The sequence below is a fragment of the Biomphalaria glabrata genome, chromosome 13 (assembly GCF_947242115.1).
Source record: "Biomphalaria glabrata chromosome 13, xgBioGlab47.1, whole genome shotgun sequence".
In the NCBI taxonomy this organism is placed as follows: Eukaryota; Metazoa; Mollusca; class Gastropoda; family Planorbidae; genus Biomphalaria; species Biomphalaria glabrata.
The window spans coordinates 26,011,025-26,031,744 of NC_074723.1; the positions used below are offsets into that span (position 1 = coordinate 26,011,025).

At 31.7% G+C, this 20,720-nt stretch overlaps 2 protein-coding genes and 2 long non-coding RNA genes across 5 annotated transcripts in view; 1 reads left to right on the top strand and 3 right to left on the bottom strand.

Annotated features, from left to right (window-relative positions):
• Positions 1-4,202: 4,202 nt before the first annotated feature.
• On the bottom strand, positions 4,203-9,330 carry LOC129922511 (uncharacterized). 2 transcript variants are annotated; one of them, XR_008774518.1, is made up of 5 exons: positions 9,129-9,330; positions 6,442-6,548; positions 5,968-6,074; positions 5,550-5,618; positions 4,203-5,184 (listed from the first exon to the last, which is right to left on the bottom strand). It is a non-coding gene; the product is annotated as an uncharacterized LOC129922511 (long non-coding RNA). The 2 variants fall into 2 exon arrangements; XR_008774517.1 differs by lacking the exons at positions 6,442-6,548; positions 9,129-9,330 and having other exon boundaries at positions 5,968-6,214.
• Positions 9,331-11,486: 2,156 nt separating this feature from the next.
• On the bottom strand, positions 11,487-17,887 carry LOC129922255 (uncharacterized). The gene is made up of 3 exons (XR_008774192.1): positions 17,852-17,887; positions 16,817-16,896; positions 11,487-11,843 (listed from the first exon to the last, which is right to left on the bottom strand). It is a non-coding gene; the product is annotated as an uncharacterized LOC129922255 (long non-coding RNA).
• The window catches only part of LOC106074500 (aromatic-L-amino-acid decarboxylase-like), a 198,292-nt gene continuing 192,427 nt past the window's right edge, over positions 14,856-20,720 (top strand). Inside the window, exon 1 of the mRNA XM_056007390.1 lies at positions 14,856-14,910. The gene's annotated coding sequence lies outside the window, so the exon portion shown is untranslated. The remainder of the gene's footprint in view (positions 14,911-20,720) is intronic.
• On the bottom strand, positions 18,117-18,779 carry LOC129922553 (uncharacterized). Its single transcript, XM_056009190.1, has one exon. The coding sequence runs from the start codon at positions 18,777-18,779 to the stop codon at positions 18,117-18,119; it is 663 nt and encodes a 220-aa protein (XP_055865165.1).

Genomic DNA, 20,720 nt, shown 5'->3' on the forward strand with positions numbered 1-20,720 from the left:
TACTTAGCATAAGTTTGCCATTATTTTTATAATAGTAAAATAAATTATTTAGATCTAGATTTTTTTAAAAATTAAAAAATATTTTTTATAAGCCTTAAGTGTAGTATTTTTAGATCTATGTAATTAAAAATAAACAAAAAGAAAACTTACTTTTTCTGTACAAATCGCAGAAAGTAGAACTCTAAATCTATATTGCCCAACGAATAAGTTGGGTGATTTGCAATTTCGGGCCTTTGTGTGTTAAAGTTAATTCCTATTAAGTATTGTTAAAGAGCTTCTTCTTCTTTGTTCTCATTTTTATGTTGGAGCGTTCAGATGACTAGACCAATATATGAGATGAACTGTATTGTCCGGTCTTGAGTTGAAGGATTGTTCATTTGCCCGTTTGCCAATATAGCCAATCCGCACGTGAGTCCTAGTATATGGAACAAGGAAAGTGCCTTTATCTTTGTCTTTCTGAGTATTTTGATTCAAAGTCTTCTGTCCTGAAGGGTCTCTAAATTTAATGATTTTACTAAAGTAAAGGTTTAGATTAGATTACTCTAATCAAATGTGAATATGTGAATATTCTTTTGGTATGAATCTCACTGTTATATTTTGTGTCTTTTCTTGTTTCTTAATGTTTTCTTGCGTTGAGGGGGCCTCAAACATAGGATGCATATTCTATTATTGGCCTAACCAAGGTTAAATAACATTTTAGTTTTATGTTTTTATTTGATTAGTTAAAATTTCTTTTAATAAACTATAATTTTTGGTTTGATTTTTTAAAATTAATTTCAATATGGGGATTTCATGATAGTTTTTCTTTTATTATAAAACCTAGGTATTTTGAGTTTTTAGTCTCTGTAACTGGTTTACCATGTATAGATAAGTTGTATTTATTTGTTGTAGTTTGTTTTTTTGTTACTCTTAATAATTGACATTTTTCTGGGTGGAAAGGACATGCTCCTAAATGATTTCCATATCTGTGAGCGATCCATGGAACTATACTAATGGAACACCAGCTTCGAGTTTTTTACAAAGACAAAGAGAGTCGAAGTGCCGTCGCGCATCTTTTCCGCGCACCATACCAATTTGAAAAATCGATGAGCATGCCGAAGAAGAAATTTACTCCGAGAGCCACTTGGATTGACCTTCATTGAGAGTAAAACTTCCCCACACTATATTTTATTAGATCTGTAAAAACTTTATCCATTTTCTGACTATCTGATAAAATAGATAAAATTCCCCTGAATAAGAGATCGTCACAAAAGTTATTTTTTTGGATCACCCTATAAAATGCCACTTTTTTTCCAAAAAATAGAATCTAAATTCCGAAAATACAATCTTTCAGTGTTTTTTTGTTTGGTTTATTTACACTAAATCTGGATGCAGACATGTCTACCGTTCCGCCAAATGCGTATTTGTTACGATATACTAAATTGCACGAAATAAAAATAGGAGGCCTAATACAGTTTTGACACTCCAAGCTACGCATTTTTTTATTATCGAAAGGACTAGGCTATAGGCATACACGTCTCGTGGGAAACAAAGAAAAAGTTAATCTTGATAATATTGTAGCCTAAATAAAATGACAAAAAAAAAAAAACAACAACAAAACAACTATAGCCTAATCTAAAATGAAATAGATCTAGAGCTAGATTTTCTTGGACGAATGATATAAAATAAGTATAAATAATAAGTCATATGAATCCGATAGATCTAAAACAGATACTGATAGAGTCATTCATTAATTAATTTTTAGAATTACTTGACTACCAACTGGGTATTTTTATTGCCAAAATACAATGTATTTTATGTGCATTTATTAAAAACAACAACCAAAAATTAAGCGTTTGACGCAACTAGATCTAATATTAGTAATTATATATAGATTCTAGTTCTAGATCCAGAAAGCTACTTCTCTAATTCAGTTTTCTAGTTTAATTCTAGTTAGATCTAGATGTCTAGACCACTAGATCTAAATCTAGCCAGGGTTTTTGTCATGGAATAGATTTATAAAACTTCAGCCACCTACTGATCACGATATGACAGATAGTCCTACTCTCTCTAGTCTCTACTACTAGACTCTAGATCTAGTAGGCCTACTAGTAGATCACTACATTTGACTATTTTGACTAGATGATTACTAGATCACAGTAAAATTCAATGTGTACTTCCGACTTAAGCTCAACAAACAAGTCTACTCCAAAGTATAGATCTACTAGTAAAGTCACAAAGTGTAAAGGATCATTATATATTCACATAAAAAAAATTATAGGCCTAAAATGAATCGAATAATCAGTCACTAATTTGACTAATCAGTAATCTAAATTGTTTGTTTTTTTTAAATGGCAAGTGTTATTGATGACTTCTGACTTGTAAACCAGTTGCAGAGATTCTAGTTTTTATTTTGATGACATGTTACGATATATCAATGATATTTAGATAAACCTATAATAGTGGAACAGACAGAAGGACCATTTAATATAAGGCAAAGAAGTAAGATGTTTATAATCCATGAAACTATGATCAAACTCACAGAGGACTTGTGTCATTTGTGACGGCATTTCATGCATTTACAGAAGCTACAAACTATTCTACAAAAATGATAGGCTTGTCTTTGATTCCGAAGACTTATGAGGAATGCTATGTTTCCAGTGGCTACTCAGCCCCAGCTGTGACCTACATATTATGCCACACTGAGCACAGGCATAACCATTGTCCACCTGTGGTAGAATCAGTTGTTTTTTTTTCTTTTTGCCGTCTACCCTCGGCAATTAATTTTCATTGGTGTATACCACACCTTTGTAAGTGACCTCCAGCTGTCTCGCTCTGAAGCTGTATGCAACCAGGTGCTCTCTTATTCTATGTCAGTTAAAGCAAGTTGGCGCCTAAGCTTGTCTTTAAAGCATTTCTGTGGTACCTCTTTATGTGCATATGACATGTTAGGCTAATAGGTTTTGCCTATCGGAAGGCCATTTCGGAATATATAGGTGTTTAAAATGAAACTCCAAACATCTGGACTTCCAGTAACCAAGAAAATAAGCTTAGGATTCAAAGAGACGACACTGGCATTTCAGCTAAGACAATCAGTAAAATTAATAGCAACTTTAATTGCAGTCCACCAAACAAGATAAAAAGAAACAAGTGTGGCTTCAATAGCATTGATGATATTTAGTTTACTTTTATCTCATTTACTAGTATTACTATTTCATTGACTAAGGTTTTTTATTGTCAAATATGCATAAGTACATGTACTAGTTCCTGCAATTTGATGAAAAATAATAATTAAATTGTGTGTAGTCTATATACAAATGTTTATAAGAGATCACAGCTTAGCTTAATTTACTTAATTTCAAAACTATGATTTTGTGTTCTGACTCTACTCTAAATAAATTATATTTTATTTTAAGAATGCAAAGTTGGAAATTCTGTTCTGATGAAAAAAAATTATTAAAATAAAGTAGATGTTTATGGTTTCTTTGTATTTATTTTTAAATTATTTATTCATTAAAAATTAATTGTTCATTAACATTTACTTGAAGTAAAGATCAAAAACACAAATTCAATTCATGCAGATCACAGCCCATCACTTAAATGTATTTACTGTCAATTCTACACACTATTCATTTCAAAATGTTGCTTTAAATTGTTATATGACACAATCAAAGTACTGGTACCTCACATTGATGTAGGCCTAAAGCACCTGAAATAATGACAAATTTTCATTCAATAACTTGTACTGTCATTTATTATCAGACGTGTTAAAACTAATGACCTGTATCATCATCATTGGCCTCCTTCAGTCGTAGAAATAGAAAGACTAAGGTTTCATCTCAGAGCACACTTCCTCATGTGGCTGTGGAGCCCTATTTCGGAGAGACACTCCCGTCCACAGATAGCACAGGTTAAGGTGGTTTTTGCTTCGGTGGTAGAGGAGCTGGCCGTTTTTCGGATTGTACGTTTTTCTTCCTGAGCTGAGACCTATGTACTTTCACTGTCCATAGCTTTCTTGGTCACTGTCTCTCCATCTGTTGCGGTCTAAAGCTATGTCTTCCCAATTGTCAGTATTGATGTTCACTGATTTGAGGTCACGTTTTATTACATCTATGTAATGGAAGTGGGGGCGACCAGTTTTTCTTGTGTCAGTAGTGTGTTAAAACTAATGACCTGTGTATATAATTTATTAAGCAGGAGCATCAACAAATCTTGAACAATAATTGTCTACAGAAAAACTTTATTCTTATCCAAACAATATACATTTACAATGTATTTAAGCAAGTTAATTTATATTTATACAAATCTATATGGCCTAAAGATTATAGCGTATTTTGATGTGTGAATACCAAGTTACATTATTACATGAAAATAGTGTACTCATTTTTAAAATATTCTGGGTAATAAAAATAAAAAACTAATGATACAATAAAATTGAAGCATTAGTCAAAAAAAGAAAAATTTCACTCAAGATCTATGTGAACTCTGCTTGAAAATTAATTAATTAATTAATTTTGAAATTAATTAAAAAAAAAAATTATGGTTCTTTAGTCAATGGAATGATAGCAGCAATTATTTAACAATTTCATGATTATCCATTCATTTCAATATACTTATAACTGAAAAATAATTCATAAGGTTTAGATACAACCATTTGAAATAATGATTATAATTTTTTTCTTAATTTGCTTAATTCAAAACTAATATAAACAAGATTTCCTCTGTCAAGAAACTTATGAGGGAACAACATGCATGTTCTTCTCAGTAAGTTTTGCAAAGGGAATTAAGAATATTTAATTGATGTTGCTTTTTTTTTTGCCAACATTTTAAACCTTTGCACCAGGTTTTAGTTTTAAGGAGAATGCACCATATTTTATATGTTTACTTTTGTTAGATTCTTATTTTAATTTTAAAAAAGTAAAATTTCCCTTACCACTCATCCACTGCACTCCCTCTTGTTTTAATGGGGCTCAGATTAATAGTTTTCAAGTACAATATCAAACAGATTTAAAGAAATACTAAATTCAAACCTGTTGGCTGAATGACAGGATATACATAAATATGTATACAGCTTACAGTATAATATATATATCTTAAATTAAAATTGGTCCAAGACTTTTATTTTGCAACATGATGGGATTTTCCTTTCTGGTGGTGCTATGCAGGAGTCCAAGAATCTCATCTTTTCTCATAACAGAAAGTTATCTAGTTATAAAAATAAATAAAAGGATTTAAAAAAAAAAAAAAAAATATGTGTGACATATGTGTTGACCATGCTAAAAGTATATATGTTATTAATTATAGTTATATAATTTTGCCATTCTAAAAATAGTCTGTACCTAAAAGGAGCTACTGCGTTAATGTGTAGACATGGCCCTGACCTTAATAGTTATGAATTATTACTATAGGTGAAGGCAGATGTTCAGTTAATTTGATGCACATTGAACTAATCTAAAAGAAGCAACTATAACATATATTATGATTTACATTTTCATGGAAAACTAGTTTTTCAAAAATACAAGTACTTCAGTTTATGAGAAAAGTACATGGGAAAAATTGCAGTACCTTACCTTTAAGAGGTGCAACCAATCATTGACTTTTCAGGAATGCATGCCTTTTTCTTGCATTTCCAAACATAACTGTAATTATACAATTAGGCATATTGGTTAATTTCTTTTGAAAACATTACAATAAAAAAATAATATTATTAAATTGAAAACGTTGTATCAAACATACAAATTATCAGACAATTTTGCCTAATTTCATCTAACAGTTTATTGTAAAGGAATGGCCTGCACAACAGCCAAGGTATATTAGGCATACATGAAAGATGAATGTGCTTAAGAGTGTTATAAATAAAAAAAAAAAAATTAGAGAAAAATGTTAAATTCCATCCCAGATATTTGGATGTTGCTTGACCATGAAAATCACACAATTCATAAAACATCTATTAGATAACTAAAATAAAAATTGTATAGTAGTACTTACATTAAATATTGAATGGATGCCCAGAGAGTAGAAATAGTATAAGTATGATCCTTGAGCCATTCTGGTACATCATCAGAACTGGTTGCCATGGTTCTACTTGTTAATAACTGAAACATTACAAACATTTTTTTTTTATTTATAATTTATCACAGACTAGAATAGAAATGTTGCCAGGAAAAATACCAATGGTTAGAATACACCTGATGCTACTTTTGTAGCCTTATTACTGGTTAAAATGCACCAAAACTTCATTTTATTAACTTCAGTTTATTGTAAAGGAATGGCCTGCACAACAGCCAAGTTATATTAGGCATTCATGAAAGATGAATTTGCTTAAGAGTGTTATAAAAAAAAAAAACTAGAGAAAAATGTTAAATTCCATCCCAGATATTTGGATGTTGCTTGACCATGAAAATCACACTTCATAAAATATCTTTTAGATAACTAAAATAAAAATTGTATAGTAGTACTTACAATAAATATTGAATGGATGCCCAGAAAGTAGAAATAGTATAAGTATGATCCTTGAGCCATTCTGGTACATCATCAGAACTGGTTGCCATGGTTCTACTTGTTAATAACTGAAACATTACAAACATTTTTTTTTTATTTATAATTTATCACAGACTAGAATAGAAATGTTGCCAGGAAAAATACCAATGGTTAGAATACACCTGATGCTACTTTTGTAGCCTTATTACTGGTTAAAATGCACCAAAACTTCATTTTATTAACTTCAGTTTATTGTAAAGGAATGGCCTGCACAACAGCCAAGTTATATTAGGCATTCATGAAAGATGAATTTGCTTAAGAGTGTTATAAAAAAAAAAAACTAGAGAAAAATGTTAAATTCCATCCCAGATATTTGGATGTTGCTTGACCATGAAAATCACACTTCATAAAATATCTTTTAGATAACTAAAATAAAAATTGTATAGTAGTACTTACAATAAATATTGAATGGATGCCCAGAAAGTAGAAGTAGTATAAGTATGATCCTTGAGCCATTCTGGTACATCATCAGAACTGGTTGGCATGGTTCTACTTGTTAATAACTGAAACATTACAAACATTTTTTTTTTATTTATAATTTATCACAGACTAGAAAAGAAATGTTGCCAGGAAAAATACCAATGGTTAGAATACACCTGATGATACTTTTGTAGCCTTAAAATGCACCAAAACTTCATTCATTAAATCTGATAAGAAACATATATGTATCACACAAGTCCAAGTTTATCAGAGTGTCATAGCAAATAATTAAGTAGATATGTGAGTTTTATATTAAAGTACTGAATTTCAGGGGATAGATCCAACTTGACACCACATCATTTATTATTTCATGAACTCATGGGTCTGGGCATGGCATGGAATGGAAAGTAATATATATGGGGTGTAGGCAAGGCATGGATTATAAATTGTCTTGTATAGATTAGATTGGGTAAAACTGCCAATCGAAGGTAACTTTTACTGATAGATCTGGATCAATTATAAATTTATGGGACCTAGGCCTGCATAAATTTTATCTTTTATTTATATATTTTATGTACATATATAACTAGTCTAGAATCTATAATTATATCTTAATAATAATTTTTGTAGATAGATGTCATATAATATCTAACATATTAAGTATAGATCAGTAGATTTAGAATTTTAGCTAGTGGAATATTTTTATATCCTAATCTGAACTGGATCTATATATCTAGAATTTAGATCAGTAGATTTAGTATTTTAGGTAGTAAAAACTTTTATACTCTAAATCTAAACTGGATCTAGATCTAATTATTCTAGAAGCTCAGATCTAGAGGACTAGTTGTCAAGATTTGACTACACTATGGCTAATGCACTAGCTTAGTAGGCCTACTAGATAGATCAAGAGACAGAGTAATAATAGACTTGTCTTGCCTCGTTGGGCCTCTCAAATCAGCTATAGACTTTAGAGACAATTTAGGAAGGTGAATATCGATCCAATTCAAAGATCTACAATCTACATGTTAGAGTCTAGCTAGAGATGCTAGATCTAGTCTAGAAGGCTTATCAATAAAAAATAAAATCAATCATTTCTAAAGTTTGTAAAATTATATGTAGATCTAATCTATCTATTTATAATATAATAAAAATCTATGTCTACTTTTTAAATATTTAAAATGATATGGCTGGTGATATTAATTATTTTAATTGAGACATTGACATACTGTCACATACAAAGTAACAAAATAATTAGATCTTATACTAACTCATAGACTCATACCATATTGTAATAAACCTTCGAGTTTACGTTCCACTACCTTGACTTGACTATATTGACTAAATAAAGGGCACTATGATTATAGATGTAGATTATTATCTATGATGATGATGTTTATCAACTGGTAGATCTATAAGTAGTATCGTCACTTTAAGTATAATCAGTATAACCACTGCATTCGTTTCATTCACTGTCTGTATCAATAATCGTGTGAATGACTGAATGTGATGTGAAAGTGAAGTCTAGATTTAGAATAATTTAGATAGAATTGATAGATTATACTATAGATATACTATTAAAAAGTATTAACTATACTAACTATAGTGTCTATACTTACTATAGTATAGTCAGTATGACTCGTATGAGTATACTCATATACAGTAAAAGTGTAGGCCTATAATAGTAAGTATAGCTATAGACAGACTAGATCATAGATGATCGATAGATCTAGAATCTTCAATCTAGACTCTGGACTAGAGTCACTAGATCTATATATATTGACTATAATTGACAATTATTGATCTCATGATCATATTATTTCTCATGTATGGTAATGGTCTATATCTAGATAAAATAGAGTGGATCTCATGACTGTCTATATTAGATCTATTGATTTTTTTTTAAAACGTTAAATAAATCTAGACCTTAGTCTTTAACTTTAGTCTAGGCCTAGATCTAGGTGTTGTAGATCTATATTATTCTAGCTATTATACAAGAGATCTAGATCAATAAAGTTCGGTTTTTTTAAAATTCGCATTCGAAATTTTAAATACCCAGATTTAAGTATTTATATACCCATATTGGTAGGTCCGAGTTAATCATTTATTAGATCTATTAAAGCATGTCTATATAAAAGATTATTATTTTTAAAATATATTATTATATAAAAGATATAGTTATGAATATTTACTTTAAAAAATTAAAGAAAATGAATTTTTCACTTTTGCCAATTAACACTCTGGCTAGCAAAAAGGATGACTCCTCAATACTGTGAAAAGACGATAACTGCATGAGTTGGTTTGGAATTGTATTTTGTAAGACTAATTTTCAAAACATATCCTTCATGAGAGAGAACGAAAAAAGGTTGTCAAAAAAAAAAAGCTGGCTGGACTACGCAAATAATAGACCAGCCTCTCTCTCTTGATATCTTGTTAAGAACTTTGGTGACCGGGAAAAGTGGATGGTTTGGTTGCGCGGGACAGATGATAATAATGACATGTACATAAAAAAAAATCCAGATTTTGTGTAAAATACCCAAATGAGGAAGTACTGGAAACACCTATTTTAACGAAGTGGCCTTAAAAAAAAATCTTTTGTGACGATCTCTTATTCAGGGGAATTTTATCTATTTTATCAGATAGTCAGAAAATGGATAAAGTTTTTACAGATCTAATAAAATATAGTGTGGGGAAGTTTTACTATCAATGAAGGTCAATCCAAGTGGCTCTCGGAGTAAATTTCTTCTTTGGCATGCTCATCGATTTTTCAAATTGGTATGGTGCGCGGAAAAGATGCGCGACGGCACTCTGATCATAAAATCTCGAAGCTGGTGTTCCATTAGTATAGTTCCATGAGCGATCTAATTCTCTTTGTTAAATGTCTGTATCGTGTGATGTTTTTATTGCTATATATACATGACACCCTAGTTAACAGTAGACCAAAGAAACAGATGGCCTTTACATCATCTGCCCTATAGACCATAAGGTCTTTAAGGGGAACTTTACATTTTTTTAACATATATTATGCAATAGTCTGCAAAAATAATCTGACTTTTTTGTGTACTGAACTAATGCAAATTTGATATACTATTTATGTAAATCAACGCCATATGATTGATTGAGATCGTTATTACATGAAAAATGTCGAAAATCTTACTGTCAATAAAAAGGTTGTTCTTTTTTTTTTTCAAGTTATAAAAGAATGAACACCAACTTGTTATTTGAAATACCTCTTCTAATGTTCTTGCCATGCGGTCTAGCAATGCTATTAATAATGGTCTGCAATTGTTTTTATGCCTAATATTAATACATTTAAATTAGTAAAATTAAAACTTTCCAAACGTTACAAAAAATGTTTTCGTGTATTGAAGTATGCCATGTGACGAAAGAGGAATTATTATTTTTTCTTTTACGTCATTGGAAACGAATTCATGAATAAAATACGCATTATGTCTTCTACCTTATTTAACAAGAATGAACATTCTTATGCAATTATAACTGTAAACCTTGAGTTTTCCAGGTGTGGAAATTAAGCAAAGAGATAATTTTAAATACATAGAACTTTAGAAATTTTCAAAAATATCGTTTAACTAAATAAATATATGTTTAACTCGAAGACAAATTAGAGTCGTTTTCGAAGAATTTTTTCTTTCTCCTCAGAAGGTCTCATTATAGATTTTCGTTTATAAAGGCTAAGAATTGTAAGTAATATCATAATTTTTCAAATCGAATTGTGATTTATTTATTAAAGATATAGATTTATGCCTTTTGTTATTTTGACGATGTTATTTTTTTTTCAATCAAAACAAGAAAATGGCTTTAATATTTCTTGTCCATTAGTGGATAAGCCGGGGTCCACCTCTGTTTCTAATCATGTTGTAACATGGTAAATTACATTACAAATATTTTTATGTTTAACTCGAAGACTTTGTACTTAGTTTAGGTACTTTAAAAATTATTATTTGAACGTGATGTAAATATTTTTTTTTTTACAGATTTAAAACATCCCTAAATATAGCATCACTCTGGGCAGTTGAATGGGCAGACACGAATCAGGAAGCTCTCTTAGCAACCACGTTAATAAACATTTCCGGGGGCCATTCAAATGAAAAGCTCTTGACAAATCAAGCTCGACAATTTCCTGTCGAATGCAGGGCGTCTTAAGGTTTAAGATTATTTCACCCACACGGCCAGTTATCGACAAATTGGCTTTAAATAGAATTCATTTTATTTCGTTGAAATCAAAGACAGATTTAATCTATGACTATGAAAAGTTTGACTTTATAGACATTTTAAAAATGTGTTTAAAAATTCTTATTCTGAATGCTTTAACAACGTTTAGATCTTTCTTTCTAAACAAGTATAAATGTACTTATTTCCATAAACATAAGATTCAGAAAACAATTACGGCAAACAAAAAATAGTGGTAGTTTTGTATTTTGGAGACAACAGGGGTGGCCATAATGGGACTTGTACGTTGATCTCGTCAACCACATTTATTGTCAATATTAAATCTTATTGTATATTATAGTAACTATTTGCAATGAATACAAGATACTTTTATTTTCTTTGTTAGTTACGAAGCAAGATCATTCAGTAATGCCTAAAGAAAGGATAATTGTCAAACTTCTTTTTTCAAACTTCATTCGCATACCTTGCCTTAGTCTGTCATCTCTGTTTCTGTTCCCGCGCCGTTTATGCTGTCCGCAAAACACAAGTCTTTACTTGATCTGCAGCCCTTTCTTTTATGGCCTTTCAGTGCATTTTCTTATATCCCTTTTAAGAATATATCTAACATTGAAGTAATACTTAATACCTTTGTCTCACTCTAACCGTGATTCCTTGATTTTGACTCAATATCCTTGGTCTAAGTTGTGGTTGAAATATGTTTATGTTTTCAGGACAATCTGTCGAAGACCATGTTGACAATTAGAGATTTTGAGAGAGTTGTTTTTTTTACCATAGATACTAACAGTACCTCTGGGTCGTATGTAGCTTCATTATAATATAAAGTTCAGAACATCATTCATTTAAGCTCTATAGAATGTCACGTGAAAATTTTAAGGTATTTTAGGTCAGTTTAATTAGAGATGACATAACAGCAGTGTTTCTCGATCATTGTTATATGTGAGACCTTCTCACAAGACGAAAGAAATCAACATCAGCGTCCTCCTTAGCAGTAAGCTCTTTTTGTTTACGTACAAAAGAGAGTTAAATCGCTTTGGTGGATACATATTGAAATGTCACAGTCACGCAAACGTTTAAGAAGTTGCTATCTGTATAATACCCATGTCTCAGATACATATAGAACGCCATGCCTGATAGAAACTGATTTTTTTGTAGGCAGACGGAGCAATTTATTCCAGCAAACTATCGCACTACTGGCCCTGACCAGACGGTAATCTACTTCCTCTGAAAGCGATTTCACACTATGCTTTCCAGATGTTTTCACTAAGCATTACTCTAAAGGTAATCGCTAAAAAAATAGATAGCAAAACTTAATGAAATTTGCGGAAATACAAAGGATTGAAGACATTTAATGTTCATATCAGAACTCATTATTCTCAGGAATCTATATTATATTTAGAAGGGCTTTGATTGATTGACTCATTCTCCCACTTCCCATGGACGAAAAAATACGAAAATTTAACCATTTTATTTTCCGTAAGCTTTAGACAACTAAGCACCTTTCACTATCGAAACCGAAGCAGTAATTGACCAAAAACGATTTTTTATTCTCACCGATATGTTTTTTAAATCCAACATTTTGAAATTTAAAAGACTATACTTCGGTTTACTTTATATCCTTAATTTCCACTAATTTTTATACACTTGGTTAGTTCAGTATCAGACTTTAAATGTGAGGGTTGGTTGTTCAAGTCTCTAATCGGGCGTAATTAAAAAAAAAATAGTATACATTTTTAAAAGTGTTTTTTTTTTTTGCACAATTTAATTTTAGTTATTCGATCTAAATAACTGTTGAAACGGAATGTATTACCCCGATCCTAAGATGATTTAAACACTTGTTTAAAAAAAATGATGGCCTTTCAAATATTTATTTAAAGAGATGAAAAGTTGAAGAATATTCATATGTAGGACTATTTTCTAAGGTGTAGAGTTTAAGGTGGGGGTGGGGTGGAGAATAAGTGATATTGGTTATCGAATTCTCTGGCCAAAAATAAGTGTTTGAGAGGGGTAGCTTTATAAAGTGGTGCGTGCAATTCGATGTAACAAATATTAAAATTCAAGTTTTAACAGGCGGGCTGAAAAAAAGGTGGAGGGGCTAGAAAAGTGATAAAAGAGTTCATACAGGCCAGAAGTGTGTTGGAAGGGTGACGAAGCGTACCCTTCCAAGTAAACTAGTTCATAGGCTGGCCGAAAGGGGTGGGGGTTGTTGAAATGCAGGCAGTTTTATTGAAAGAGCATAAAAATTAGGGTGGAGTACGTCTAAAGTATTATGTGAGCATTTGCAGGATGCAATAGGAAAAAGGGCCCAGCCCACAAAAATATCAGAGAACCTATGAAATATATTTTGAATACGAACTGAAAAGTAGAAGAATAGTCAGATAACACTAGCCCCTATTTGATGATGAGGAGAGTTGTGGTGTGTGTGTGGGGGGGGGATGGAGAGAAGTGATACGCGAATAAATTTACGGGATTGTCAACGTAATAGATACAATAGGAATGTATGGGGGGCGTTTAACTTTATATCATTATATTGTTATAAGAAAAATGGGAGGGGTCCAGGGCAAAATAAACAATATATAGCCCGCAAAAAAATCATAGGAGGAAATTGGGACTAACGCCAGTAGTATGTAAATGGCGAAACGTCTTTTCATTTGTAACAGTGGCTTCATCCGTATGGGGCTAATTTAGAGGCAGAAATTTGAGTGCTTGTTCTAGACATTTTCTTTGCTATATGATCCGCAGCAACGTGACATTTCATTACAATAACTATCGGTTACGGTTAATTTACTGTGTCCAATGTCTCAATAAACCATTATAGTGTCGTCTAGAGCTTTTTTTTAAGACATAGTAAAAAAGGAAAGTTCCCCTTTCAGACCTTGTAATGTAAAGGTCATCTGTTTCTTTGGCCTAAGGTCTAACGACCAACTGCTTTTACTTTTCCCCAACTAATGTCAGGTACCCATTAGAGCTGGGTGGACTCAGAGGCGCCCGAAGATCCCGAAATTAAAAATCCCAGTCTTCACCAGGATTCGAACCCCGGTCGCCGATTCGGAAGCCAATCGCTTTACCGCTCAGCCACCGCGCTTCCTTTTTAAGACATAGACGATATAAAAATTCTAAATTTTTCTGCAAATAGATCTATCGATATTTATTGTACAAATATTTAATGTGCATAATATTTTTTAATGCTAGAAATAAAGTGGAGATGGATTCGTCACATTCTTAGAAAAGTTCTACGAGGACCACATAGTACAGAAAATTATGAAGATACATTTTATAACAATGATATTTGATTTCGTACAAATGCTATTAATATTAACAGAGTAAATGTAATGTTATGGCTTAAGTCTTTATCTCCGTATTTATTTTTCCACGTTCTGACAGAATTGTTCTTTTTTCACATTCAACTTTGTTATGATTAATCTTCAATAACATTTTTTAAAATCAGAAAACCTTATTTTTGGCATAGATTTATAGGAGAGTGTATGCTCTTTTTATATGACACAAGTTACACTTTCTAAAACCAAAAATTAATTTAATGGGATCAAATCAACGATGGTATCGTCAATTAAGAGAGAAAGAGTTATAAATATCTGGAACGGGCCCTGTTAGAAAAAAAAAGTTCTCGACCAATGGAACACAACTTGTTTTTGGACTTGATTGAAAGAATGAGTCTAGCGCATGCGCAGAATTAATTTAAAACAATCAATTGAAGTTAGCCCCCATTGCTTTTCGTTCAAGAATTAGGAAGCCAGTAGTGATTGTACATTTTTATAAAAGTCTTGGGTAAGTTGAGTTTATCAATCCTTCATTTATATAGACTATTTATTTTTAATACTGCATTCCTCACTAATCTTCGGACTCGAAGACTAGTCTTATTATTATTATTATTATTAATAAACTGCAGCTTAAGATAATACATTCATACTTGTTGTTTTATTATTACTTAATTTTTATAAACAAGGATTATGTAAATTTTAAAACTAGTTTTTGAAAGCTAAAAATACAGTTAATAATGTTTTTTTTTTTTAATTTCAATTAGGAATGTGATAATTGAAAAGTAACATAAAAAAGTTTTTTTTAAAGACAATTCCTTCTTTATGAAGCTGTTACAATTTCGAAAAGAGTAAATATTATACTATTAATAACCAATAAATTATATAAAAAAACACTTTTTAAACAAGACAATTCTTCCTTTATTAAGCTGACCAACCTCTTTATTATAAAAGTATCGTCACCATTGTTCAATGTAAGAGCGATTATTATGCTCAAAAAAAAAAAATGTATGATTGATTTGAAAAATGGAACTTCCCCCCCCCCCCCCCCCCCCCCGGAAAAATTATTGTTAAGCGAATGAATTGATCAGCTCAGAATTTATTAAATTTTAACGATAGACCTATAGATCCTGGGTTAGAAGACGGTACGCATAATGTTCTTAAATGTCATTTTGCGATTATATTTCTTTTAATAAATAATGAATGATTGACTTTAAGAGAAAGGAGATTACGTCGCCCCTATTTCCCTTCTTTTCAGTATGTATGTCCCTCTGGTTTTGATGTTCATATAAAAACAAAATAACTTGGTCATCACGAACACAACTCTTTAGTATTTCTCAGAGCATATCACATATTGGTCTCTGTGTTTATCTAAAAGAAACACACTTCCGGTAATACATACCAACTGACATATATAAGTCAAAATAGATTATACACACATACACACATTAATCCGTGACATGTACATTACCGTAAAGTGCGAAATCAATAGAGAATGCAACCCCCAATCTCTCATTGGTTTAATAAATTCATATTTGCGTAAGAACAATAATTAATAATACGAAACTAACTTAGGCCTATAAAGGTAATAAACATAGCGATTTTTACAAAGATATTACAGTCTTAATGGAAGACATAAAATGCAAATTAAGAATTGATAACTCTGGATACGAGAAGATCATGGGCATCTAAGCTCCTGGACAAATAAAAGAAAATGGGGAAAGATTCCTAAACTTATGTGTTCCAAGCAACTTGATATAGAAGGCAGTTTATTTTACCAGAAATGGTTCCATAAAAACACTTGGATATCGCCGGACAATAGGACTAAAAATCAGATTTACCATTTTTGTAAAAGCAAATATTTAGACGATCCTTACTAAATGTTTTATTGAAAAATTATATAATCTTTGCTTATACCTTTTACGTAATATAATCACAAGAGTAAGGCAGTGGAAAGTTGGGCAGTCGATTTTTTGTTAATGCAGCACGGAAAATAAATATTTTCCCAAAATGTATTGTAAAGTAGTTGTATTCACTTGGGTGCCTTCCGTGTTAAAGGCAGCACTCTGAAGAAACATCCGAAACATGTAAAACATTTTACAAACAAGGCTGCTTCCTTGGCAGGGCAAAAAACCAGGTCATCTCTACCTTGAAACATATGGCTTTGTCACAGCAATACAAGACCGATTTATTAGTACTAAAAGTATGGAAAGCATATCCTAAAACTCGATGTGATGACAAATGCCACAAGTGAGTACATCAAACACTTTTTCAGACTTTGTCTATATAAGTCGCCATAACCAAGTAGTGATATGAATACATAGACACCTGGCTTTGACAACTAATCGGATTAAGAAAGATACACCACAGAAGGTCCTCGAGTCAACCGATTACTTATTATACAGGGATATACCTACTTTGACTGACAAGACGGTGGACTTCCCTCGCAGACATCATTGACATCACCGTACAACTCTATTTCACAATAGAAGGAAAACTGAAATTGAAAAACAAAGAAAATAAAAAAAAAATCGAAGTTTAGAGATTAAGGGACAATGAAAATAAACTATCTTGATTCTAGAGTAACAATACACCCTGTTGTTATATCAACTGAAGGGATATTGACGGAACAAGAAAAGTGATTTTTTAAAATCTTTATGTCTTTCTGAGTATTTTATTAGGTTTTGTTATTGTATATGTTCAGTGTTTTATGTATAAATGCTACTTTACTTTTTTTGGTCTTCTATCCTGAGGGTCTCTAAATTTAATGATTTTACTCACGGTGTTTCTCTAATCAAATGTGAATATTCGTTTATTATGAATCTTACTGCTCTACTTGTGTCCGTTCTAGTTTCTTAACATTTTCTTGAGTTGAGGGGTCCTCAAACAGACAATGCATATTCTAGTATTGGCCTAACCAAGGTTACATAACATTTTCTTTTTAAGTTCTTATTTGATTTGTAAAATAAAATAAAAAAACTAATGCTTTGTTTGATTTTTAAAAAATAATTTCATCAATATGGTATTCGTTATAATTTTTCATTTTTTTTATAACACCTAGGTATTTTGGGAGTTTTTAATGTGTGTTACTGGTTTACCATGAATAAGATAAGAGGTTTTATTTCATTTAGGTTGTTTTGTTTTTTAGTTACTCTTAAACACTAAAAATCTGATGATTTAACGATGGAACTATTCCTGCTTTTACGTCTGGTTTTTACCTTTCTAAAACTATTACTAAGTCTGCTTCATAATGCTTCATAATGCTTTGGAAGTTTATTACTAGGGTTTAAGTTGCTTTGGTATTGCTGCTTTATTAAATCTACTTGAGGGTACTTTTTTAGGTTTAATATTGCTGTAACTTAGCCAAATAACCTCAACGAAAGGATTATAAAATAATAAAATAGAATGTTTAATAATAAAAAAGAAACTAGATCTAGAGCTACACTAATCACATCACAAGCGTCCTTGTTTTCATCTCTAATCGTCGGCCATCTTACTTCCTCTATCCTCTCGTGTCCCTGTCCTGTGTCTCATGGTGCACAGTCTCGCTCCTAATGAAAGTGCGCAGCTTAGAGTCATAACACTGCCCCCTCCTTAAAACTGTTCGTCTCGAGCAAGGTTTGCTCCGCCATGATAAAGATAAAGCCGATCTACATGAACAACCTTGAAGCTAGAGCGTGGACTCTTCTGTATTCTGTAAACCACATCGTTGATCCTTTAAACGATACGATAGGGACCTTCCCAGTCTCTCTGGAGTTTTAGGGATCTGCCTTTTCTTCTCCGAGGAGTGTACAGCCATACTAGGTCATTTTCCTGAAACCCCGAAGCATTTGCACGTTTGTCATATCTAGTCTTCATTAGATCGCTGCTATTCTTCATCGTCCTACGAGCCAGGGAATGGGTTTCTTCAAGACGCCGTCTAAGATCAGTGACGTACTCAGTAGCAGTGGCTGGTGTATCTCTCGGAAGTCCAAATAGCAGATCACTTGGTAAACGAAGCTCTCGGCCAAACAACATCTTTGCAGGGCTATATGTAGTAGTGCAATGGATAGAACTCCTGTATGACAGCAGAAACATTGGAATGTGTGTGTCCCAGTTGTCTTGTCGATCATCGGTGACCTTTGTGACCAAGTATTGTTCTAAAGTAAGGTTGAATCGCTCCACCATTCCATCCGATTGCGGGCGTAGTGGGGTAGTGCGAGTTTTATCTATGCCAAACACCCGGCACATTTCTTGGAACACCCTAGACTCAAAGTTCCTGCCCTGGTCGGAGTGTAGCTCCATAGGGACACCAAATTGACTGATCCAGTTCTCTACAATCGTTTCTGCTACCGTTGTTGCTTCTTGGTTCGGGGAGTTGGATTCCTGTCGGATCCGCATATTCGCAGGGAATATTCAAGACGTGATTTTGTTTTGATTGTTAAAAGTAATAATGTTTCAAAGATTCATATGGCGTTGTAAATTATTTTTTTTAAATGTAAAATCTTCCGCTGGGAGGATGGCATCGAGCAGGATATGAAACCGAGACCGTAGATATAACCAGTCCTAACCGCACGACCAGGCATTGCTCTTAACCTAATGACAAACTGGTTACAAACTAATAGCTTATTATTGATAATATACCTACATATTACGGAATGACAACTACCGAATATGTACAATATATCAGAAGAGCGATTTTAGATAATCTTTTGGAATTGAGCATTTTCATTTAAATGGAACTAGAATGAGGATGTAGATCTACCTAAATTGAACTTTTAATTTAGTACTCTCAATATCATCTACTAGATCTAGATCTAAAATATAAATTTGGGATAATGTAGATGTAATTTAGATAAGATTTATAAAAAAAAATAATAGATAATCAATTAATAGACTGAAAGCAATATTAAATTTTAAAATAGTAAATTAGTTTTAGTGTTTTATAACATTGCAATACTGACATATTGACAATCTTAGACTTTAGAAATAAAAATCTACACTTTAAGTCTAGAAATTGAAATTATAGATCTTGATCTAGTCTCAATCATGGCTGTCTGGTAGTGGGGTTTCCGCGCTGAACTGTCGTTTTGATTTATCGATGGTCCCAGGTTCAAACCGTGCCCGCTCCCATCCCCCGTCGTCCTGTGTGAGGTTTGGACTACAACTCTGAAGGAACATCCGAAACATGTTAATCAACAAACATTCTAAACTAGACAAAGAAATTCTAGATCTAGAAACTTCAATGATTTTAATTAGAATTTAAATCTAAATCTAGTTTTAAAAATCTAGCTCAAGTGGAAAAAAAAAATCTAGATCTAGTGGAAAAAATCTAGATTAGATCTAAATCTAGCTACTATGTCTTTTTAAAATGCGAGTCACATTACGAGGTTTAATAAACATTACTACACAGAGTTGTTTTAGCATTTCATTTAAAGAATTTATTCCATATGACGTCAAAGGAAAACATCCACTACGTCACACGGCCTAGTTAGACTAAAAAATATCATCTATACGAGCAGCTTGTTGAGGGTTCATAGACATTGGTGCACCGAGTGAGATCTTTTAGCATTTCATTTAATGAGCTAGTTAGACTAAATATGTATATAGAAAAGGATTAAAGTCGCATTTTTGCTGTCAGTCTGTCTGTCCGTCATGTTAATATCGAGAAAAAAAAAGACTAAACGCTATTGAAAATCGGATTAAAATTTAAGTTTCTTTCCGAAACATCGCATTAGTTTTAAGTTTCTATAATAGATTGTTCCTGATGTTTATATATTTATAGGAAGAGAAAAAAGAATTCCAGATTAATCAAATACCGTTAATTAAATTTGTGGGATGGTCTTTTAGGAAAATTAGATGTACCATAGCCTTTTGGATAGTTTTTCAAACCATACTTTGGTGTTAGGAAGTTGTTTTCTTTAAAAATCGGAACATAAAATTAACGCTAATTAGATTTTCTAATTTTCATTAAAAAATCCGGAACAACCAATTTTCGTAAATGAGAAAATTATTTATTTTATTTATTAGAAGAGGGATCTCAAACATTTATTAGCGTTATTAGATTTTTCATATAAAATTCCGATCATTTTTTGGCTACTTTTTTTTCAGAAAATTATGGTAATGTAGGTCGATTTCTTTTTCGAAACAAAATCCGGATTAAACAACTTTTGTTATGTTTCACCAAGAAAATTAAATGTAAAATAAGACTTAAAAGTGATTTTCAAAAATCGTTTCTAGTAAATTACTTTCTTATTTTAAAATCCTGAACAACCTATTGTCGATATTTTTGAAAAAAATCAAGTCATTTGACATAAATTTGTTTTAAGTTAAAAATTCGGA

What these genes read in the sequence shown, in the direction of transcription:
- LOC129922553 (XM_056009190.1), bottom strand. Translation starts at nt 18,779, where the DNA reads ATGCGGATCCGACAGGAATCCAACTCCCCGAACCAAGAAGCAACAACG.